This window comes from Ambystoma mexicanum, chromosome 7p (genome assembly GCF_040938575.1).
Source record: "Ambystoma mexicanum isolate Mex_15411 chromosome 7p, UKY_AmexF1_1, whole genome shotgun sequence".
NCBI classification, from domain to species: Eukaryota; Metazoa; Chordata; class Amphibia; order Caudata; family Ambystomatidae; genus Ambystoma; species Ambystoma mexicanum.
The window spans coordinates 816,956,373-816,981,273 of NC_090939.1; the positions used below are offsets into that span (position 1 = coordinate 816,956,373).

At 42.1% G+C, this 24,901-nt stretch overlaps 1 protein-coding gene across 14 annotated transcripts in view; it reads right to left on the minus strand.

The window, feature by feature from the left end:
* ADGRG2 (adhesion G protein-coupled receptor G2) overlaps positions 1-24,901 on the minus strand; it is an 835,692-nt gene that overhangs the window by 558,082 nt on the left and 252,709 nt on the right. For all 14 annotated transcript variants that reach the window (XM_069636971.1, XM_069636968.1, XM_069636965.1 and 11 more), the window contains one exon: positions 5,782-5,832. In XM_069636971.1, the coding sequence (XP_069493072.1) occupies positions 5,782-5,832 (51 nt within the window). The remainder of the gene's footprint in view (positions 1-5,781; positions 5,833-24,901) is intronic.

Consider the following 24,901-nt stretch of genomic DNA (forward strand, 5'->3'; position numbering starts at 1 on the left):
CTTTAAAGTGCATATTAGTTAAGGTGCATTTTGCTGTTGCATAAGATACTGAACTAAGACAGAAACTGACTGATTAAAATGTGGATTTTATTTATTTCCCTGGTTTCATGATCTTTCTAGATCTATAAAACTTCTCCTGACACCACCTTTGCATCCTCCACTTGCAGGTGTATCCGTGCTTCACACGGTAATTCCTATCTCAGTCCTAGTTTGAAGTTTATTTATTGAACAAAACCAATGCTTCTTTGCAGACAATATTGCTGGTCTTTCCTGTAGGAGATAGTGTGAACAAATTGTCTTTGTTTTCAACTCTGGAGCAAGACACATACAGCTGACCATGAGAAAACACGAATCCCGTAAATCGGTTCCAGCTACTTTGAGTTGGAGCGTTGAGATTTTGCAGCAACAGTATACGTGTCCCAATCTACAGCAGAGGCAGCAGCGACCTCAACATAAGTGCCGTACGATTAGGGCTGACGCGTGTAAGCTTGAAGTGCAGTACCTGTGCATGTACGGCTGAAGCATGTTAGATTTGCACTGTTAAAATGGCATACATTCATCAACTTCCAATGGAAATATGAAGTTCCTGTAATTCTCATGAGAGATTTGCCATGATGTGACGGACATCATCATTGCGGACCCTATTGCAGAGACATGGACTGTTTCCCATCACCCGCGTTACTACAAACTCACCGTTTTGTGTCACCCGCATGACTTCAAAAGTGAGTGCCGCTAAGGTCAGCTAGAATGCTGTTAGTGTTGAAAGTTTGGAACAATGAGCTGCTGAAGTTTTTCGTGAACTGCTGAACTTGAGGAACAATGAACGTAGAACTATGGCGCAAAGAGGCATATAGCAGGGGTAAGCATTGCAGACTGCTTAAAATTATTATTTTTTAAATATAGATGTTATACTTTTTAAATTGTCTACACCATGGACCCTACCCACATGCCAAATTTCAGGTTTGTAGCATGTTGGGAAGAATGCTGCATATTTCAAACAGACACACACATAGCCAAACATTAAACATAAATAAATAGAAAAATGTATATATATTAAACTTTATACATTTTCTACACCATGGAACTGGACCCAAGACCACCCGTCCGCCCTCCGAAGTACATGACGAGACGAAAGGCCAGAAACATTCGCAGTCATCCATCTTATTTTGGACAGATCCTAAGTGCACCGATGATTGACAAGAACACTGAAAGGCATCCTCTCAGTCAGCCATACAGACCAAATCCTGCACATATCGTCACTGGTATAGGAGAAGAGACCGATCGTGGATGAAAAAACCCTCATGGACTGTCTTGACTAAGCATCAAGAAGCCATGGTACTGATGTCATTAGTGACATCACGACATAGCAGCGTTAGACATGAAGCACACTTGCAGTCTGCAATGCACCACATAAACACACTCGAATACATGAAGAACATGAGCGCACAGTTCTATAGCTAGAGGACAGATACATAGACATGATGTCAATGCTTTTATTATTTCACCATTAGCCAATTCAGTAACGCAGAACCGCAAGGCACAAGAGATCCTGAGCAAGCTTGCTGATGCTTAAAGCCAATAGTCGTGTGGACATACAGGAGTGTACATGGAACCTGATCAAACCACATATAGCTAACACATAGGGGACGTAGCACACCATGGGCAATATAGAAACTGTATTATAAGGTTTAGGAAAACTACAGCAGGCCTGAGGCCACTGAATGAGAGACAAGCTGAGCTGATTCAGGCAGCACAGAGAGCAAGACGCGTGAGACAGGCCCACAGCCAAGGTCGGAAATATGAAGACACATTCCAATCCCCAGACAACAAAGTGACTAGCTGCAGAAAAACTGAATAAATCCTCTAGTCATTCACATAATCTTGAAGAGGTGCACAGCGAGCTGAGAACTCGATTGAGTCCCAGGCATGGGGGGGGGGATCCGTTCTAACTAATCACAGTTTAGTATCCCGGGGGTGGATGGCAAAGGGCAAGAGCCAATGGTGAACCCACTACTCCAACAATGTGATAGATATTTTCTGGGATGGGACAGGCCAGCCACCTGACATGCAATGACCAGTAGAATAACACCTATAGGGTCCACTATAGGTAGTAGAGGCTCTTAGTAGCCAATCCCTCATGGCGACAGCTTTTTATGGCAAGGGCCCGAGTGATGACTTAACAATGCTCGAAAACCAGTCAGCGCACCATGGAACCAAGAGCTGTGTCTGAGTCTACATGCGTTCTCGTACTGATCCCTGTTGGCTTTGTGTTCAATAAACCACAGTCTGTATTTGCCGTTGACTGAGTCCTCCGTTTTGTTCAGGGGAGGGTGTTGGGCCCTCCAAGTTCACGAACTCCCAGCATCGCTCTGGCATACCTGGCTGCCCCCCCAACAGAACCTACCCACATAACATATTTTAGGTTTGCAGCAAATTGGGAAGTATGCTGAACATTTCAAACAGACACACACACACATATCCACAGATTTCCCTTTTATGTATAGAGAGAATAAATGAAGACTTCCCAGATAGGTTTGTAAGTGGACTTGCTGTTACTTTTAAATCGAATTCCTTGTATATCACAAGTTGCATTTTTCACAAGCAAAATCATTTGACGTCTAATAGTCAAAGGATCCATTTCTCCTACGTTGATTATAACCATATTGCCATTTACTGTCCTCCTCACTTCAATAGAAAAGCATTTAAAACGATTTCTTCACCTTACTATTGGACTTCACATCCTAATTGGATTAACATCTCCTTTTACAAGACGTTGGGCTGATAATCCTTCTGACCCTTTGGTTCATGACCGAGGATTATAGCAGAAACTAGGTCATTCTATGTGACCTACTGCAGCCACCAGCTCACAAGGTCATGCAATCAACTGGATTTCATACACAAACCTCAAACAATCAAACAAATTCACACAACATTTAGACCAGAGGGATCAGGCCAGGGTGTCCGATATACCCATGACATGATTTTTCTGAAACCGAGTCTTGTGTCACATCAAATGACCTTGCAGCCTTCAGAGCATGTGTGGACGTTTGTGTGCCACAAGGCACATCACTCAGACCCCTTAGTTTTTATATTTTTGTTAAAGTCTTAGGCATCCATGCTTGGCTGTCTGATGAGCACTTAATTATAGTAATGATTTGATTGAACACCGTGGGCAGTGTAAAGAGTAGCTAGGCGCCATCAGCATACAGATGGAAGACAGTGGTTTATTTTATGACGATGTTGACAAGTGGGGAGCAGGTATTCTTTGGATAACCAGACCAAAAGTCTGATCCATGAGAGTCGCCACATGTCAATGAGATGGAATGGTAGTGGAATTGCCCTAGTTTAACTTGGGTTGTGCGATTGTGGAGGAACAATTATGATCATTGTAAGACTGTCCCTTCCAGGCCTATGATATGCTGATCGGTCTAAGAGGATAAGAAGTGATTGGTGGTTAGAGGGCAAAGTTTTGAAAGCTTTCCCCCTGATATTCATGAGCGTGGCTTCTGTGCTCCTTGTATGTATGGGGTTTGTACGTTTTTACCGAATCTTAAGATTCGCATGTACAAAAAACCCGAAAAATGCTACCACCAAAGGTTCGAACACCAAAAGTTCGAACCTTTGGTGGTAGCATTTTAGGTAAGTATGTATAAAAATAAAACGACTGCGGGGGTGACCCCCATAACACCTCGCTCACTATACTATAAAGCATAGTGAGCGGGGGTTGCGGGGAAAACGCCTGCAGCTCCCCCAAAAAAAAAAAAAGAAAAAAAAGAAGAAAAGAAAAGGACCCTGCAGCGCCGGTTCCCGATCATGGAAGGGTTTGTTTATTTTGGGGGTGTGTGGTGGTGTGGGTGGGGGTGTGAGTATGTAGCGATTTTTAACATGTGTTCGCATGGGAAATGTGCAAACCTTTTGTGGTTCGCACATTTCTCATGCAAACTTTCCGGCTGCGGGAAAATCAGCCGCGGTCAGATCACGTAGATCCGTATGTATGTGTGCAAGCATGTATGTATGTGTGCATGTATGTAGAGGATTTATAATGCGCAAACCTAGCTTAGAAGCAATGCTGCACTGTACAAAGGGGGTGCACCCATAGGTTTAGAAGTAAGCGTGCCGGGATAGCAGAGGAGCTGGGATGGGTAGAGGCAGCATGGGAAAGGGAGAGCTTTTGCGGGAGAGAATTACAGTTGCGTGAAGCCTTCATTGATTGGTGAGACGTGATTGTCATGAAAGAGGTATTATTAAGATTTTTTTTTATTATTTTTATTTTATTGTGAGTTTAGTTTTACATTTGTAAATGTTTATCACATTCATTTCCATTAAACTTCCATCATGCCAATTAAAATCCTTTATATCATTTTCCCCCTTTCAATTGTTCTGTTCATCATCTCCTATTGCCTCTTTGTTGTCATCCTTATTTTTAGGGCTATTCCCCAAAATGTTTAATCCCAGGTATGTTAATCTGTGATTGTGTCCTTGTAAGAAATGATCCCACCACTCCTCGTTACTTTGTGCTGTTGATGGTAACGTGTGGGCACCTAGCATTTGTGGCCTCATTTTATCTACTGCACCGCATTCCAGTAGGAGATGAAATGCTGTTTCCATTAATGTTAATATTAGTATTATTATAGTATTTATTGAGCACCAGACCTAGCTTAGAGAACCACAAGTCATGGGGGGGAAGATACAGAGATGGATTCAGAGCGACAAGGGAGCAGGGAACTAATAACGGAAAGGGGGAGGGAGGGTTATAGGCAGCAACGGATCTACAAGCAACCAGGAGGAATCAAAGGGTGGGTGCAGATCACCCAGTCTCGGGTTAGGTGGGGAGTGGAGGGTGTGTGGACCTAGGAATTAGGGAGGAGCCCTTCCTTGAAGAGGAGGGCAGGGGTTGGACTGGCCTACAGGGAATGCTGGAGCTTTCCCACTAGGCCTCTGCACCCTGGGCATGTTGAGTGCTAACCTATTGTATTTCCAAATGTGCTCATGGGAAGAAAGTTGGGCTTGCTGAAAATGTGTAATACGTGCCCACTTTGGAAAATATTTCCAGTGCCGCTTTGGGTTCCCAGTCGACCCCCAGAGGAGGCGTCAAGAGCTCCTTCCTGCAATGAAGAAGCGAGAGGGCGAGTGTGGTGTTGACAGGGAGGAGGTGCTGGTGTAGTTCAGCAACTATTGTCCAACTAATTATTCTATATTCTTAGTCAAGAAGGGAAGTGCTCATACAGGTTGAGAGGGTCTGCTTTTTTTCATTTGTGATAGAAGGCATGGTCACCACAAAACCTTAGAGTATGCCAGAGGACCGTTCTAAAGGTGTTGCCAGTAAGTAATGCTTGCCAGATATGGCACCCAAGTTCTGGCTCACTTGCCTCACAGCACTATTCACCAGGGAACAAATGCTACACCAAGAGCAAGCTCAGTTTGGATACACCATCTTAGCCAGAGACTCGGGGAGGGGCGCGTTAACTATATCAGCAATATGCAACGTAAAGATTGTTCCTCTCACCGTGGAAAGCCGAAATGGGAAACAAAGTTAAGGAAAAAGGCAGGACCCTAAAGTCACCTTACAATGGCACATTATAAATCACCAGGTGAATGAGAATAAATGAACGCAGTCCCTGTTAAGCGAGCAAGCGTAAGCAGAAGTCATGTTACAGAAGAGAGCGGATGCAATAGCGAGCATGAAGGTACAAAACTTGATAGTATCCAGCGGGTAATCCTGATATATACTGTTATGAGTAGACATGCAAGATATGAATGTTTAATATGGCAACTTCTTACCAGTTTCTTTTGACAGGGCCGGTGTTGTCACAATGACCTTTTTCATTTTGGCTGTAAATAAAATAAGAGACGGTTATAAAATGACTATCATAAAAATGTTAACTAAAGTCACAAGCTTATGAAAGGGTTCATGAAATATGAATGTTGAGTACACTGACAGTGTTTCTTGGGTGGACTGATTCAAGTAACACTCGACCAAATCGAATTGTGAGAGAGAGGTTACCGGAACTCTCAACTGTGGCCAATGATTCTCACTCATCCAGGCAGTCCCTGCAAAAGACTTCCATCACCTTAGAGGATCCTAAAACATTCCCAGCTGATGGCACTTGAAGGGTAGTGGGCATGTTAGCAATGTTGTTCTTCCAGCACGGAAAAAGAAAGCAGTGGTTTTCTATTTCTATGGTGAGTAGCAATGGAACTAGAAGAAATACTTTTTCTATTTCCAGCATGAGGGCCTATAAACGGAATCATCCACGTACCTAAATCAGCCCTTGAACGTGGATTCTTGCATGCCACATCCCGTTTGCCACCATTAACATATTAGTTTGATATTTCGTGGATGACCATGTTATTTATGTTTAATTTAGTATTGGTTTGATTTTTAATATAAAATTAAAACGTAGTAAGGGATGTACCCCAACATTGAGAGAACACAGCTTCACTGATTACCACATCTCGAACAGTGCATTGTGTACATGAGTCGAACATCCTTCATTAGTAGGGATTCGTGAACAACAAAAAAAGCATTTTAGAATCAGACTTTTCATCCGTTATCCTTACATATCCAGCAATTTGCCAATAAGACATCACATACAATGACATGGTAAACCAGCAACTCTTGCAACATATTCTTATCCATCATTGTTAGGTGAACATGTCAGCGGTGGCTAACACGTGTGTACCTTGACCCTCTCTGAGCTGTCCTGGGTTCCCATGTCTTATTACAGCTACTACACAAACGCATGTATGTGGCTGGGTATTGCATTGAATCCCTAAAGATTCCCTTGTTTTCACGGGTGTTAAAATGTGGTTGATCCACGGGCAATTCATGCGTCTGCCTGAATGAAAATTCCATGCAGCCGCATTTACAGTACAGAGCTGGAGTAGGTGGAAGAGGTAAAGTGGTTTCGTGCTCCATCAACCAGCACTGAAACCTGCACTGTGCCGCCAATGCATTCAAAATGGTCTGGCTCCTACTTTGCAGGTCATTTATGAACCAGAGTTACAATGAGTCCGTCTTTGCTCTACTAGTATTAACTTTCGTCATCTTCCTACTAGCTTCAAGGAACAAATCCTTTCTCCTTTCTGGATAGCTGGATCATGGACTCTCATTGACTGATTTACAAAAGCATTTTACAATGGCGCAATCCCATTTAAAATTGCTTTGTAAATCCGGGCCTCGGTCCGAAAGAGGCGCAGCGGTGCACAAGGGCAGGGTACGTCCCACCGTGATTTTCCATACAACCGATCTGAGGAACACGGATAGGATGCTGTCCCGGGAGGATAGCTCAGCGGCAACGTGTTCGATTCCCCGGATCCGCACTTAGAAACGTCTGGGTATTTAAGCGTGTTATAAATACGTAACTAAGACAAAAAACAAAAAAAAAACAATTATGAAACTAAAAAAAAAAAAAAATATTCCTGTAACAGCGCCTCGATGCCCGCGGGATGTGTGAGCGCTTTAAAAATGCAAATACATTTTTTACAAAATGTTGGAAGCTGCCAAAAAAGGAGGCAAAAAGGTACTTCTTTCCTCAACTGGGAAACAGACAATCAGTGACAAAGAAACAGAACTTGATATTATTAGAGAAACAGAGGTTTCTGGGTTGGGCATGTAGGTAGGACTTCTTTCCAAGTAACACTGAAAGACAAAGATTGGGACCTAGCGACAGTGCAAGAGCTCTAACAGCCTGTGGGAGGCCCGGTTTATAAAGTCACTTTTTTCGGTGTGCCAACAGCTAAGTGAGAGTACCTGCTTGCAAGTGAACCCGGCCAACCAGGAGGGCATTGGAATATTTGTGTTTCATAAAAACTTAAGGTTACTTAAAGTCTACAAACATTGTGACCGCCAACATCAAGGTTCAACCTTTTATTTAACACTGAACACATAATAAAACCAACATTGATGGACCCTTCACTCAGTCCCACAAAGTAACAAGTACACATCAGGGTGTAGGCATATATTTACAAAACACACCAACAACAAACCCAGCAGTAAAGCAGACATGCAGTACATTTGAAAACGCACACATAATTTAAATATTGCTCCTAATACAAACATTATATAACAAAACATGTAAACATACCCCCGCGCTTACATTCTCACAAAAAACACGTACACTTAAAACCATCTTTGTACTGCATTTCTCACCAAACAATAACTAACATTCACACGCTTAAAGCAGTTAAGCACATATCCAAAAGCAATGTACAAACAAACCACAAACCACTATCAACACATTTACCACAATCCAAAACAAAAATTGTTAGTTAAGGTCCCAAAAATGTTTTATGGTTAGCATTTAATAATGGATTAAACCTTAACACTGACTTTCCCAACCTTTTTAAAGCTGTAACAAGCGGAGCTCACCAAGCTAGCTGAACAATAAAATGTACTACATGTTCGCTATCTTGACCAGCAGATGGCAACAGAGGCATGTAAAATAAGCCTCTGCTCTATTACGAAGGAAACAAATGGAACAGCCAGACACGTTATTTTAAACAGACGAGAATAACAACGATGGAGTCTCAATGCACTAGTACTACAAATAAACATCCGTTGAAGGTACAACACATTTTCTTTTCCCAAACATGTACCCTAAACATGTCCACCTTAATGCATGAACATATACCAAGCTTTCCAAACGATTTGTGTTGAACCAGGCGTAAAGAACGTCAAACTATCCCTCGTGGCCTGTTTTTGCCTTTGAGTGGGTGCATCATCCAGGGTCAGTCTTTCCAGACCAGATTTCACCCCAGGCAGGAAAGCATGGTTGGGGCCCCCACCCCCAAATTTTAGGAGAGGTGCTAACTTCAGAGACGATGGGGAGGGGCAAACTTACTTGTGTGGGGGCATCTAACTTCTTTAAACATTCTAATGAGACTATTCTAGTACAGCTTCAATGTTAAAATCAGTTAACTCTCTCCTTCACATCTGAAACCAGAGAAACCACACAATTGAGAATGAACAGTCTCCTGCCCCTACCCTTCCAATCACTCCCCTGACATGCAAGTACAAACACCCCTCCTCTTTCATTTGCCGAAAAATGTATGCTTACGAATGCATGTGCTAACAATGAAACGTTTTACATTAGTAATTGCCAGGCATTTGTTCACTGTGCAGGCGCCAGCAACATTTATGGCCTGTGTCCTGCTCTGTCCACCTTACCATACATGATGAACGGAAGAGGGGGGATCGCTGAAGTCTGAAATGTCTTACTAAGATAAGGGGAAGGGTCACGGGGTTCGATGTGTTTTGCTTAAGATTCCAGGTGTCAGATCTACCACTGAAGCTGATCAGGGGTATTTGCCTGGGCTCTGCTCGATTGACTCGAGGTGGTCGGTTGGGGAGGGGGACATGGGTGGGCCGTCTAACCAGTGCCTGTGCTCCCCCCCCTCCACTATACCCTCCCTCTCATTTGGCAATTAGTGAGTAAATTAAAGCTTAAGATGAAGGTCTCAGAAGAGATCAGTAACTGGTCTTGGTTATTAAGTTCGATGCAACGATTGTTTACAGGACACTTGGCAGCAATTTCCACAGTTTGAGCGCTATAGAGTGATTTTCGAGGCAGCCAAACAAGGTGACATGGGTCGCCCGTATGGTAGTCTTCTAACGCTTGTTCAATCTGGGAAAGATATCACAGTAATAACCTTCACTGACAATTCTTCCTCTGTTGTCAGCTCGAAGAAGCTTTGTAAACACAAAAGAAATGCCCCACCAGGAAATATTTTTATCATAAGAAATACATTCTTTGATGATGTTTAATATGGTGGTGGCAGAATACTCAATGTTAATCCGCTCAGCGCTGCCAGTCTAAATCAAGGGCAGACAGACTCCATTTTTGATATTCAAAATTGCGACTTGATCTTTTTGTACCTTGCGAATTGCAGGTCCTTCATTTTATAAAAATAGTTAATCTACATTTTAATTCAATAGACAAGCTCATATATATTACGTAAATGCACAGTGCAATGAATATATACAAGAAGCTATAAAACATAACAAAAAACATGATTGGTTCCTATTATAAAAAATAACATGAGCAAGTGAGAGATCAATGGAAGCACAATTAGTTCTGAGTTTGCAGTCCAAATTCTATCATCATGGCCCTTGATATCTAACTAGCCTATAGCATGGCCACTGCAAGGGCAAAACATATCTTATCATGGAATAGGGGTCTACTCAGAGCACAGCTGTATAGGTTGTAACTGTTTAGTCACACTACTGTGTTCCGAAAGGTGCTCCAAAGAGGGTTGTACGTTTCGGCAGCTGAGTGTTCGTGCTCCACCTTCCTCAGGGCCAAACAATATAAGGCGACCCATTGCTGGGGTGAGTCAATTGCCTATTTAGTTGGGAATTTTGTCAATATCCCCATGTGTCTCATGGATCGCTGTGGAGGGTTATGGAGGTCCTCCCTCATTCACAGATCACATGGAAACAACGTATTGTGATGTTCAATCTTCCCTTGTGTATTGAGATAATTTATATTTTAAACCACATTTGTTTCTGAGTTGTATCCTCACTGCTCCTGTAAAGAATGTTAGGTAGGCTGCAATGTTAGTGCGCCCCTCTCTGCACACTGAAGGCTGCTCTTTATGTAAGAAGCTTTGTAACGGAAGATTGTGGTTGGGGAGTTTTTGAAGGAATGGGCTTGTACCCATTAAAAAAGTATGTCTTTGGGGACATTCCGCATCATTCGACTTGGTCAAATGGGAAGGTGCACTTGACCATCGATTACATCTTTGCAGGGGGTGGTTGTATGAACACTGTACGCACTTGAATAATGTTTCTTCTCCCTTTAGTGATCACTCAACGTTGGAGGCCCAGTTTACCCTTGGTTTAGAGATTGAGGACGGTTTAGAACAGGGTCCTAAAGACTTGTTGGCTAATCTGGCCGGCAATACAATATCTTGGAATACCACCCTGGCAGCTTGGGTTAATGCTGGCAGCTAGGGTTAATGCTTCACTTGCCAACACCTTGACCCTCAGTTCTTATGAATGGAAATATCTTACTCGATGAACAACTTTGGGGAATTTGTGGATAATTTACTAAAGCAACATAGATATTCTAAGAATTTGAGGGGTGTGGCCAAATATAAGCATTCCCATGTGTACAGTGAGGAGGTGGCTATGAAAAAACAAGTGAGAAGGTTAGTCAGAATGTTAAGGAACAGTCCCACATATCATGAGTGAGGAAGGACTGCATAATAAAGAGTATACGCCAGACACATAAGAACTGGTTCTGTCAGATTCATGCCTAAAGGAGTAGGGCAGACACATGTTCTCAACTATACTTTAGAATGATCAGGTTTTCTGGAGATCAATAGCATTGAATCATCTCAACTGTGCAAACAAATTATTTCAGTCACTGAGAGCGACTGGGTGTCCCACATCGGAAATTTGTATTTGCGACCTCCAGGTGAGTTTACTTTTTCCCCTGATTGGGGAAGTAATGATAACCCGAAACTGTAATTTTTCGATTACGATAGTGTTTTAGGACTAATTGAGAAAATTAACTCTTCCCCTGCTCCAAAGCAACTGCTAAACTTTCTGTTTAAGCACGACCCGGTGGCATGGGCCACAACTCGGACTGTCTTGTTTACAGATGTGGCGAGTTCTGATCTCTTCCAGGCTTTGTGGGCTACAGCATTTATTGTGCCTTTATATAAAAAGGGGGCAAGAACTAATCCCCTAAACTATAGACCAATTGCTCTTTTGGATGCAGACAGCAAGGTTTTTGCTTCAGGAGGAATATGAGAACATCTCTTAACAGTCTCATTGTGAAAAGCATTGAACATCTAGCTTGGGGAGGAAAGTTTATAGCCTTTATTGACCTTACTGATGCTTTTGATTCTGTGGACCAAAATCTATTATGGTCCAAACTTAATACATGGGTCATTGCAGTTGGTCTCCTAAGGTCGATAGTAAGTCTATACACTTATTCCAATACTCAAGTTTGTCTGGACCACACTGCATCTTTATCTTGCCATATTTTGACCTCCTTAGGAGTCACGCAGGGATGTGTGTTGGCACCCTGCTTTTTCAATTTTTATATGGCAGATCTATGTGACTATTTAAATGGGCAGTTTTTGTGTCCCCAAGACTTCACCATTTGAGACCGTTTTGGCCGGCGTATGCAGACGATATTCTCATTTTTGATTGTAAACCTGTGGGCCTTCAACATCTAATTAATGCATTCTCTTTATGATTGAACATTATTTGCAAATTAATCCTGCCACAACTAAAATCATGCAATATTCGAAGGGTAGGAAAGAGTTTGTTCCGCTGGCATATTGGGTTAGAGTCGGTAGGTAAAGTGGACTCGTTACTCAATCTGGGGTTTCTACTCTTCTCTAAAGCTTGTTTAATTAAGCTTCTAGAAGGTTAAAGAGGTGTGCCCTGGCCCTTGTTAATCAACTGATTAGGTTTGATTCTCGTTATGGTAGATTTACCTTGTGGCCATGTATAGAGTATTATGAAGGTGAAGATTGTTTCTAGGATACAATACGGAATGGATGTTTATCCCTCATCAGTACTGAAGTACCTGCCACCCCTTGAAGCTCTGATTTGGAGAAGGATATTACATATTACTAACTCTGTTCCTATCCATGCGATAAGATTTGTATTGGATACTGTCTCCTTGAGCGCTAGGGCCCATTGGAATATTGTGTTACTTGTTAGAAAGATCATATGTCCGTCGGAAGGTTCACCGTTTGTTGATCTGAAGGCGATTTTGGAAGAACAGGGTACTTCTTGGCTGGGTGATGTTTATAAACTTTGTTTTGATTTTCTGATAGAGAGCAGCAGAACATGGAGTGATTTAGTAGATAATCCAACAAAAGTCAAGAGGTCTTTATTTAGCTATGATTGCATTAGAACCATTGAGACAATGCATGTGCACCCAGCTCTTAGCCACCTCCAGTTAGATCACAAGAAATTAGGAATACTAGTTCCCCATTTGGCTATTTACCAAGCCAAGTGTATAAGACATGAATTCCTTCATTTCTGATGGAACTTGATAAGGAGGTAAGGTTTGGTATTTTGAAAACTGACCAGGCGGGATGCAGATGTTGTAATGTTGAAACTCAATGATAACCCCATAAACATCTGGTGCCATTTTGTCCTGCTCTGCAAGGCTTAAGGTGGAGCGATTGAAAAAATAATTTGGTGTGCATTTCGGAAGTGCTGAGTAAGTGCTGTTTAGCTGTCCTGCTGGTCATACTGCTGCAAGAAAACCCAAGAAAATCCTTCTGGCAATGGCGTTTTGACCAACTACCATAGACTTTATGGACATAAATTATATACTTTCAGTATGTGGTTGCATTTTCATAGCCCGCTGTTATTGCTTTTATTTTTTTTTACCTCACAGAGTGCAAGCCCCACTTGGCTCCTCCCCTTTACCCACAAGGCCTATATCGGCACAGTCACGTGCGCATTTCGGAAGTGCTGAGTAAGTGCTGTTTGGATGTTTTCATGTTTTGATGGTGATATTTTGTTTTCCATTTTTGGTTGTTTCGCTTTTATCTGTTTAATATTTTTATGCTTATTCAGTGATATATTGAACTGTGTGCTTTGCCGGCTCACACGTGAAACTATATTTAATGGTAACGTCAAGTGTTTTTACACTAACAACTGCAATGCCACCAGCGAAGGAGATTGCTAAACTCCTAGATAAAATGAAACGAACACCTAAACGCGTTTCACACAGGGTGAAATTGACTAGGAGCTGTGACACGCACTCGCTCTCTATCACCGACTACTGCGATATCTGTAATTACTGTAATACAGACTCCTTCTACCATAGCCACTGTTTCTACTATTCGATCTAGTGACCCAGAATCTATAGTGAGTGGGAACTCCACTTTGTATATCTTGCATGTTAACTTCTTACCGACCATGCATGACAATACCAGTCATTGACCTATCCACTCGGCAAGATTTTATCTTCTCAGTCCTCCAGGATTAATATACCAATCCTAGATCTCTTGGAAACCCCCAGTGCGTTAATTGTCATTGCTCAAGTTCCTAAACACTTACCTGCTTCTTTAAATATTCCTCACTTACCTCTCATAGTTAACATTCATGTTACCTATGATCTTAAAGCTACACCTCAAAAAGGAGACAATCCCTAACCCTGTAATTTCTATACCTTCTCCTACATCTTTTTCAGCTGACGATTCTGCGATTCAAATTCCGATGACATCACCCCCTCTGCCAGCTCTTATTAATCTGTCACAATCACCAGTCATGTGTTCTAATTCAATTCAGGATTTATCAGCATTATCGCTCTAATTTGTAAATCGCACACCCAGGAAAACCTCTGCCTTCTTGATCTGTCAGATTCTTTATCTTTACACTCAATTCCTCCGTTCATTGATACCACCTTGCAGGCAATGAATACAGCTCTGCTTTCTTTAACACAGCTTTACCAAATTCTTGATACTAAAACGAGCATTCAAACAGATATGTTAATGAAACTATTACAGCCAATTGTAGCATCTACTTCCAAACCGATTGCCACTGCTTGCAACAACAAAATTATTCACACTGAGTATTTTCCTCTGCCATTGAACCCGAATAACATGCTTCTCTTTCTACGGCTAAAGGTCGAACATTGATACATGGGAACCCTCCTGAAACTGTAGTTTTAACATCTAATAACACCGTTTCCTACGACTCACTGTAATGGAGACAAAGTTGTAGCTTTCAATGTTATTTCACAGACTAATTCTGTGGAAACAGCCTCTGCCATGAAACCAGCGTTCACGATTTTTTCCAATTCAAAGAAATCTCTAAAAATATCACAAGTGTCAAAAAAACAAAAAACATCAGACAAGTTGGCTCAACCCAGCGCGCAAGTGTACGCCATTTCATACATTACCCAACACTTCTGAAAAAACAAGCACAGTCTATCTCTGCGACTGTGATGTAAAAATATGTTCATTTGGCTCGGTAAATAAAAGCTAGTAGGAAAAAGCAAACAGTGTTATAGAACCTGAAGCTGTTCAATTCGGTTTGCAACATGAACCCCTTGATGACTTACTGCAAGAAGTTGAACATTTGCAGACTAGTCTTTGCTGACCTCAGCCCCAGTTAATCACCCAAATTCTAATGTTGTTCTGAGTGAATCTTCCAAAATCTTGCCACTGGCTTCCAAGAACAACTTTCTCACTCTGGAAGAGAGAAAAGTGGAAATTGCAAAGTCTGTCGCTCTGTTTGCTGCATGCCCCCAGACCAACTCGTGCCTGGTCTTCGGAAACTCTCGTCACGGCCTAAATGCAGTACATGATCTGTCCAACTCTACTCAGCTCAAAATGAGCCATCCCAGGTCTGAATCTTTAAAACATGTCTCTACCCCTCAATTCACGAATGAAAATGCTGTATTTAAACGCAAAACAAGCTTATGCTCTTCAAAAACTCATCAGCTGATTCTGCAATGTAGAGGTGGCCTCTTTCCGCTATATGATCTCAACAGGACTAGTGTCCTAAATATTCTCGGAGACATTCCCATACTGGAGGACCTTTCCTCTGCTGACATAGCCCAAATTGAGTTTGTAAATGATGACGACTTGTCTATTGTTAGGCTCTGGATGCAGTCTGGAACTCTATATGATTTGGCAAGCGTGTGAGGACCTGTATAATTTGGGTTTTTTTCTTACTCAACCGTTCCATTCTGATAAACAACCCTCTATTATGCCCATTAAAATAAACTCATATGTACCGAACATCACCCCTCGGTTATTTCCTTTGAAGATAACTTGCTCAGAGGTGCTTTTCATAGATTGCGCGAAGTACAGCTAACACAAACGCAGTCAGAAGCGCAACACCAAAATTAACAATCCGAGAATAAGAAAACACTTGTGTACCCTTGCTTGCTGAAATACAAAAAGGACAAACATCTTTCCTCCACTGACCTAAATCTGTTAAACGCGTATGACTTTGTTCTGCAGGAGGTCTGGCTTTTAAAAATACCTTACCTTGTTATCAGCAGGAGCATCTATCAAAGGTCGACCTAGGGCGGGCCTACTGGTGGCAGTAAGCATTTTATCAGGCCTAGAGCTATTCCCCTGGGCGACCCCGAATATGTTTATTCAATTGGTCAAAATAAAGGCAGCACATTACACCTTAGTGCTCATAAATATATATTGGAACCATGTTGGTATATGCAATGCCATCTTTCTACGCAATCTGGAATTTGTCTTGGACTTAATTGCCCATGATCATGCAATTGATTATACAATTCTAGCTGGAGATTTAAATATGAATTGTATAATTGAATCAAAAACAAGCATTTCCAGCACAGTAAAATCATGGTCTATGCTTATGACCGACAGATAGTTTATAATGGTCAATGCATCAACTTCAAATGATAATCCACCCTAGAACAGCTGGACTAGAAATAGACTACATTTATACTGGTCCTAATTTGTTTGCTATGATTCATGATTTTCAAGTTAAACCCCAGGCAAGCTAGTCTCTTTATTTTGAACTTGGCCCTCCCTTGCCCATTGCGCGGCATCAATATCAATTTTATGATCACGTCATAGCAGTATCAAGAGGCAAAAATCGTTTGTAATGGACTCTGGACCTACTAGAAGTGCTACATTCTCATATTGTCTGTCCACGAGACATCTTGAATCCGAAACCGATTTACTCAGATGGCCTTTACGTGGCTGCCCTGCAAACAGTTAAACTTCCTAATTGCTCCATATCTACACTCGAGACTAAACACAAACATGTTTATGATCATGAACTGAACACAGAGAACTGCTTATCGCTCCTCCAAGAGAGCTATTGCTAATCTACCTCTATTAATCAGAATTATCAAATTAAAGCAACTCAAAACCAAATATAAAAATTGGCTTGAATCCAGAAAGTCCTAGACTATTCAACATGATGGTGAGCTGATGTTTCAGGCCCTAGCCTCTATGAACTCAGCTCTTATATGGGGGCTGTTGAACAAGGGCAATAATATTAGCCAAATACTGATGCAAAAAAACATTGTCCCAGAAGAGACGTGGAATGCTTATTATCATACCACTTAGGCCATTGCTCCCCTCCATTTTCCGGAATCCATCTCCCCCCCATCAGTAAGTTGCGACATTAACTTTGATACTCATGACAAACTTTTACATAGCAAAGGTAAGGTCATCCAGATCCCCCTGGCCCGGACGGCCTTAGTAACACTGTACTTAAATCTCATCCAGAAGCAGGGTCTCAAATTTTGTTTAGCATTTTTGCTAGAGTTTTGGAAATGCACCAAATTCCACCCTCATGGCGTAAATCCATCATTATCCCTATTCACAAAAAAAGGAGATTTCCAACTTGCAAAAAATTACTGACCGATTGCGCTGCTGGATGTGCCGGCAAAATATTTGCCCGCCTAATACTTAAGAGATTTTAATGCCTGGATGCCAAACAGACTTTGTTCCAGGGCTAGGCACAGCAATCAATCTTCAAACTTTACATGCTATTAAGTCAGAGTTTTCAGATGAATCAACCACTGTATATGGCGTTTAAAGACTTTCAAGTAGCTTTTGATTCAATCTCTACAGAGATTCTCATGAGTAAATTGAAAAATGCTTTGTGTTCAACCAATATTCAGTACTGGATTCTACAATTTCAATCAAATACCACAATCCAGATAAGTCCGACCCTAGGCGGCAAGTCATCGGCCCCTATACCAACAGCTAGGGGCCTTAAGCAAGGTTGCATTTTAGCCTCGGCATAGACATTAGACATCACCTTGCTGGCATTATTTCAAACCTGTCTAAACTAGGTCCTCGTGCAATCACCTGGCTGTTTTATGCCAACGATCTGATCTTATTAACCAAAACTCCCAGGGGGTTGCAACTTCTTTTAACTTATCTGAGCTGGTAAGCTTAATAAAACAAAGATAATGATATGTGCATCGAGATAACATGTTAAGAAATGCTCTGTCACCTGGCATCTGCAAAGTAAATGTCTACGAATAGTAGATGAATATCGATATCTTGGACTGAATACTAATAATCATGTGTCGGACCGGCCTTATTTGTTGGACCTGAAGAAAAGAAATCTACACAGCTGCGGCCCAAGTAATGATCTTACAAGCAAAATATGGCAAATTCTCTAGTCTTCCTCTCTTAACTTTCTATAAACGAAAGGTTGTTCCGACCACCATATATGGCGCTGAATCAAGAACCTGACGTCCATACACCTTTTGGATACCAATTGACAGTTATTTTTGGAAATTAGTTTTATCTCTACCTCGCTCTCAACCCATGTCTATTGTAAGATATGAATTAGGCATTTTATCCTTGAACACTCTCTACATATGGAAAATGATCCCTTTATATAGGAAACACCTTTCCTCATCAAATACAGGCTCTCTGCTGCATATCCTTTCCTCATACGTTCAAACTTCGAATCATAAAATAATAACTGCTTGGAGACAGAAGGTTCTTGATTCGATGACATCTGCCGACATATCTGAAAACTCTAAAAAACAAATCCAACCAGAGCGAAAGAGAAGTTGTGGCAATATGACTGGTTCTGCATGAGAGAGCAATGCCTGACATCACAACATTTTCAAAAGGATCAATTTTAGTTAAATCGACTCCTTGCGGTAGAGACATATTTGAGCAAAATTCCATCACTAAAATACAGAAATGTATTCTTGCGATTTCGGTTCAATTTGTGGAACACTAAGGATATTTTGGCGAGACGCAAGAACATTTCTAATGAAATCAACAAGTGCAGATTTTGCTTAAATGCAGAGCAACTCAAAACTCTCAAACATTTGATAACTGCTTGTCCAGGCTTGCTATCTAAACGAAAAATGTATTTCCAACATTCTGTTCATGATCTGATCTTAACATATGGTTCCTTGTGGTTTCAACTGTCAAAGAACTGTAGAGGGGTGCAAACCCCTCTGCCCAAAATGAGTATAGAAAACATGATAGGCTGATCGATGGTTCCAGTATTGCAGAAATCCGAATTATAGTGATTTTATTTTTAGATAAAAAAGTGCATGTGGGGCCGTGCATATTTTGGGTCAGAATGACCCAAGAAGTGAAGAGTGCCTGGAGTATTACACACATATCATGAAAATGTAAAAAATAGGATAGAAAATGAGACATGCTTAAAAGTAAATATTGACTGACCGTTTGGTAGCACAGGCAGACCGGGATACATTTTTAAATGGATGCCAAAACACAAAATGGTGTCTTAAAGACAGGTGTGAGAAAACCCTGACTCATGCTTATACAGTAGAAGGTCTTTGGCAGCATCATGCTGTAAGATAAGCACATCTGGGAGGTTATATTTGGAGCTTGGCAGAAAAACCAGGCATGTTGTGCTTTTGAAGACCAATTTGGACAGAACAGCTGCATACTTGGCAGCATAATTGAGTTTATATGTGTTTTTCCATGGTATGATTCACTGACTAAATCTTGGCAGGACCTTGAAGAGTAGGTCAGAGTTGACAAGTGAGATAAATACAATTGCTTTTGGCAGGAGTTGAAGGATGTATAATTGTGTCTGGCTGGGTCTAAAATAAGCGTATCAGTCTAGGTGTCAGTCAGCAAGTGTTTACCAAGAGTGAGCTAATGTGGGCTTGGTGAGTTACAGATATGCCACCCAGTCAAATAATGGGGAGGGCTTTTCTCTGGCTAAAAGGACCCATCAGATATGTGCTCTGAATTTACATGAAGGTATTGCATCATTCAAAAAGGCCTACATAAGCAGGGAAGGCAGAATGACTGTGCCTTTCCAGTGTGAACCTGTAAATAAAGATGGCTGTAAAATCTCACCCGGGCGTCTGTTACTTTGCCAGAGAGCTTGATGGGGAAGGACCCTCCTGTACAGAAACGTCCATAAGAATTGCTGTAGTCAATTTTTTGTAATTTTTGAGTCTTGACTAGCTGCCTTATTTGATTAACATAGCATATTTTATCATTAATCTTTCTTTAGTTCTGATATGTTTTGCAACACTGAAGAACACAGATAATTTTGTTTTTGTTTTATGAACTGTCTATATGTATTTTGTAATATTTTATGTAATATTGTAACATTGGTTTTTATGTTTTTTCTTTTTTTACTTTATTACTACTGAAACGTTGATATTTTCAATATTTCTAATAATAATTAAAAGTCTGCGCTTTGCATTGGGTGATTAAGAACATTTGCTCTACTTGTTTGGCCAGCGATACCACCTCCACAGTAATTGCAGTTACTAACTTTCTGAAATCATTGAATTTGGAAGTTTCCTGTGACATCTCTTGTAACATCTATAGGACAGCTTTGACTTCAGTTGGAATGGGAAGGTTTTCAAAGTCGAGTTATCTGTTTTAGGTATATGCATTTAAGGAAAATAGGTTTTAATGAATTAAGAAAATGGTATTGTTTTTATTTTATGAATTTGCATTTTAATGGATCAAGTTTTTTCTTGTTCTTTCTTTTGTTTTTGTCTTGTTTTTTTTCCTTTCTTCTTTTCTTATTTCCATATTGATGTTTTGCATTGGTGCTGTGTGATTTATTTTGTTAAAGGTTAAGTTTTCTTAGCCAAATCAAAAAACAAATAAAAATATGAAGGACACAGCTTGTAGGTGTTATTTACTTACCCATTGTCTGTCCATTGCAGTGCTAATCCATATGGCCATTCCCACCCAGTTCCTGTCCCTGACCGCCCAAAACACCTCCTCATGAGAGCTCTTTGAGCTCACTTTAATCAAGCCTTACCATCAAACATTGCACTCAAAGTGCCTGCAAGTGTTCAAAGCAGTCTTCTGAGAGATGGCCTCATTACAAGGTTGCTGGTATCTTGCCGGTAATTCTGGCGGGATACAGTGAAACGCCAAAACCGTTACACTCCCTTGTCTGCCATTATTACCAGCAGGTTACAAGTGCCGGTTTAAACAGCAAATTCCCAATAGGACTCCAAAGGGGGATTTTGCCGGTGTTACCGGAAACAATATTACTGTGCCAGTAATACTGGCAGTAGGTGTCAGTTTTACCTCCAGCTTCTACTGGCAAAGTTGCAATTGGACGGTCTGGAAAAAAAGCAGGTAAACATTATTACCAGCACTTTTACTGTGTACCAGCCAACTTATAATGAGGCCATTTGACTTAATTGAGCTGTAAACCAGCTTTTGGTGTAATAAATAGGTCTTAACCAGGTCTGCCATCAGCCACTATTTATAAACACTGTGCATGTCCTTCACTGAAGTCCAGTTAAAACAAGCATTGGCAACAGCAACAGTTTTTGTCTTGTGTATAGGCGTTAGACATTTGCCAGGCACTGCTATTAGATGCCCAGTTACTTGCACCATTTTGCACATGCTTCCATCAATTGCTACTTCACAAAAGCCTAAACTGTAGGCTTTGCCAGTGCTTGTTTTGAGGTGAGGGTGTAAACGTTTAATTAATGTAGCAGGTTAACTGGGGCACAAAAAATCCTCTTTGTTATATGAGAAATCTCTTCTAGTCGAAGTGCTTCATGGTAGGAGTGACAATAGCAAATTCCAGGTAACTAGAGCATAAAACAGCATGCCGCAGTGCATTCTAGTGCAAGCGAGGCACGTTTTTGAGAACACCATTTTTAAATGAAAATATTTAATGGGTGAAGTTTTTCCTTTGAATGGCTAAAATGAAGCAGTCAGTATTCCCATTATGATATATGATATGGCATTTATAACGTGCCTATACACAAGTGTTTTAAGGCGCGATGGGGCAAGGGAGAGGGGGAACAGAGGGAAGACAGACAATGATCCTACTAGGCCAGGTGTCATTCAGATCACGCAAGTGCATGGGAGAGGGGACACTGCACTACATGGGATAATAATATAAATAACAATAGTAAAGTACGGCCAGCAGGTGGCAAGTGCAGGACTAAAGGGTAAGTGCAGGCATCAGGTGACAAGTGCTGGTAGTGGGACTGTAGGGATACAGAAAACAGTCCCAAAGTGCGGGGTTGCCAGGAGGCCAGTGCAGGTGTGCAACTGGTGGAGGAGGGGACCTGGGCCGGAGATCAGAGAGTGGCCAGGCAAACCAGTACAGTTGCAGTATCAGCCAGTAAATCAGCAGGGGAGAGGAGGAGAAAAAGCAGAAGCAAAGACAAAGGTTGTGAGGTGCTTCCGGAACCGGAGATGGTTCTCCTCAAGTTTCAGTGGGGCAGGGAGGCTGTTCCAGAGGGAGGCCCCAGACGAAGAAAATGATCTACCACCAACTCATTTCTTGGAGAAGCGACTGACCCAAAGGGAGTTGGAGGCGGATGAGTGAAGAGCTCGGGAAGGAAGATATTTAGGAAGAGAGAGTTGAAGGTATTAAGGCCCCAGACCCCAGAAGGCCTTGTGGACAATGCAAAGGGTTGGAACTTAATCCGCGCAGCCACTGGGAGCCAGTGCAGCGATTTCAGTCCTGGAGAGATACGATCCATGGGCTTGAGGCCAAGGACAAGTCTTGCAGTCCTGTTCTGGATGAGTTGCAAAGCGCGGAGAGTAGAAGCAAGCAGATTTAGAAAGAGGCTTTTGCAATAGTCCAGCCTAGCGAGAACCAGAGCTCTGGAGACAGTGAGCTTCTAGGGGAAGGAGAGGAAAGGAAGAATACCTCTGAGGAGGTGCAGCTGGTAGTGTGACTTCTTAGAGACATCAGAGATGTGAGGAGAGAAGGAGAGTGTGAACTCGAAGATGACCTCAAGGTTTTTTGCCTCACAGGTGGGAGCAGGGAGAGGGCCAAGAGAGGTCAGCCAGAGAGTGACGGTAAAGGAGGGTGTGGGTGTGCCAATGAGGAGAATCTCAGTCTTACTGGCATTAAGGCAGAGATCATTGCCGGCACACCACTCCTGGATGGTGGAGAGTCAGAGAGGAGAGAGGGAGAAGCGGTGGCTGAGGGAAGCCTGAAAATGAGCTGAGTGTTATCCGCATAGCACTGGAAGTTGGGGCAGAGCCCGGCAATCCGGTGGGCAAGAAGTGCCAGGCATTGGTTGAACAGCCAGGGAGAGAGGTTAGACCCCTGGGGAACACCACAGGTAGAGACAGAGATGTAGGAGAGGAAGGACCCGAGTTGAAACTGGGCGAGTCGATCAGAGAGAAAAGAAGTCAGCCACGCCCGAGCCTGACCGGTGATCCCCAGGTTGTCACGGAGACGGATAACAAATGTTTTGGCTTAACTGATTTTTCCAATTGATATTGGTTAGGCAGGTAAACACTGGGATAGTTTACAGAGACAGTGTTACTCCCAGCACACTTATCACCTGTGGTGTCACTCAGAACCCAGGGTAAAGAAAGTATCACATTTATTAAAAAATAACTGCAGGGACAAAAATGTGTTAAAGGTAAAAAGAGGAGTCATTCGACCCATGAAGTGTGTGTCAGTTGAGGCTTTCGTCGCATCTTTCTCTCCCCCTCCTGCACCTCTGGCAGACTCACACTCTGACACAGCCCTTTCCATGCTCCACTCTGCTATCTCTGACACACCCGATGCACATGCCCCGGTCATGAGGATCCGCATGAAGCCTAAAACCAAGTGCAACTCCTGGTACGACTCAAACCTCGTCACCCTTAAACTCAAGTGTAGGGTTGCCGAGAGAAAATGGTTGGCATCTTGTACATCCTCCTACAAACTGGCCTGTCGCCTGCTCCAGAGGCAATACCGACTCTCTGTCCTCACCAAGAAGAGAGCTCACATCCAAGCCTGCGTCTCTACGGCATCTAACAACTCGGCCGAACTCTATAAAATCTGGAAGGAGCTGGCCAATCCTGCCACAGTCTATACCTCTGCTGTCCCCTCCTAGGGCTTCTGTACGGCACTGGCTTCTCTCTTCATCTCTAAAACCCAGGACATTCTGTCCAGCCTTCCATCCTCTCCTGCTTCTCCCTCCACTCTCTCCTCTTCCTGCGGCCCCCCTGTGGCCACCCCCCTCCCTTCTCTGCCTTTCCTCTATTCACCCCTGGCAAGGTTTCTAGACAAGTCTATGAAAGCCTCGCCAAAACAGGTTCTTCCCTGTTCATCCAAAACCATCAAGGACCACATTGACACCTTCTCTCCAGCCTTGGCAGACTTCTGTAACCACTCTTTCACCACTGGAACCTTTCCTTCCCCCCTCAAGCACTCTCTTGTGCACCCTCCTCTATTTTTGCCCCCCACCCCTCTGATTCAATTTTAAAATTTCGTTTACCCCCCTTTTATTTCTACTCTCTCTTTTTCTTTTAATTTAATTTACCCCACCCCTCTCTTTCTCCATCTCCATCGGAACACTAAATCACCACGCATGCACCTACCTTGCAACTGGACAATATATTGGTATGTGCGCTCTTTTTATTATTTTATTATTTTCTCATGATGGACATTTATGATGACAAATTTGTTTATCTCTGCATTATGATATGTTTTAAAACAATGCTTTTTGAATTTTTTTTTTTTTCTTTTTCTAAAATAACTGTGAAAATTGAATTTTTGTTGGTTCTTTACTGATTCTTTACTGATCAGTTTGGATAGTAATTTGCATAAGAATAATTGCCCAGATTTGAGAAAGGCAAAGTTAGAGTGCCGAAACACGTGTCATCAATATGGGCTGCAACTAAAAATAAACAAGGCTGAAAATGAACAAACATAACTGCTTTTGAACAATATTTTTTTGGTGGCGCAGTAATGGATGTGTGTAGAACTTTATAGTTTCATCTTCCTACTCAAGTTCTTCGCTCCTCCAACTCCTTGAGGGCCAGCCCCTTTTCCAAGCAATGAGTGGGGGGTGCAAATATCTCTCTTCGGCTGGTGCCTACGTCTTGCCTCTCTGAAACCTGAGCAGAACCATCTCCGGTTCCGGAAGCAACTCAAGACTTTCCTATTTGCTTCTCTCTTCCCTGCAGATCTCATGTCCGATACTGCACTGGTCACCTGGCTACCCTCTGAATCTTGGGC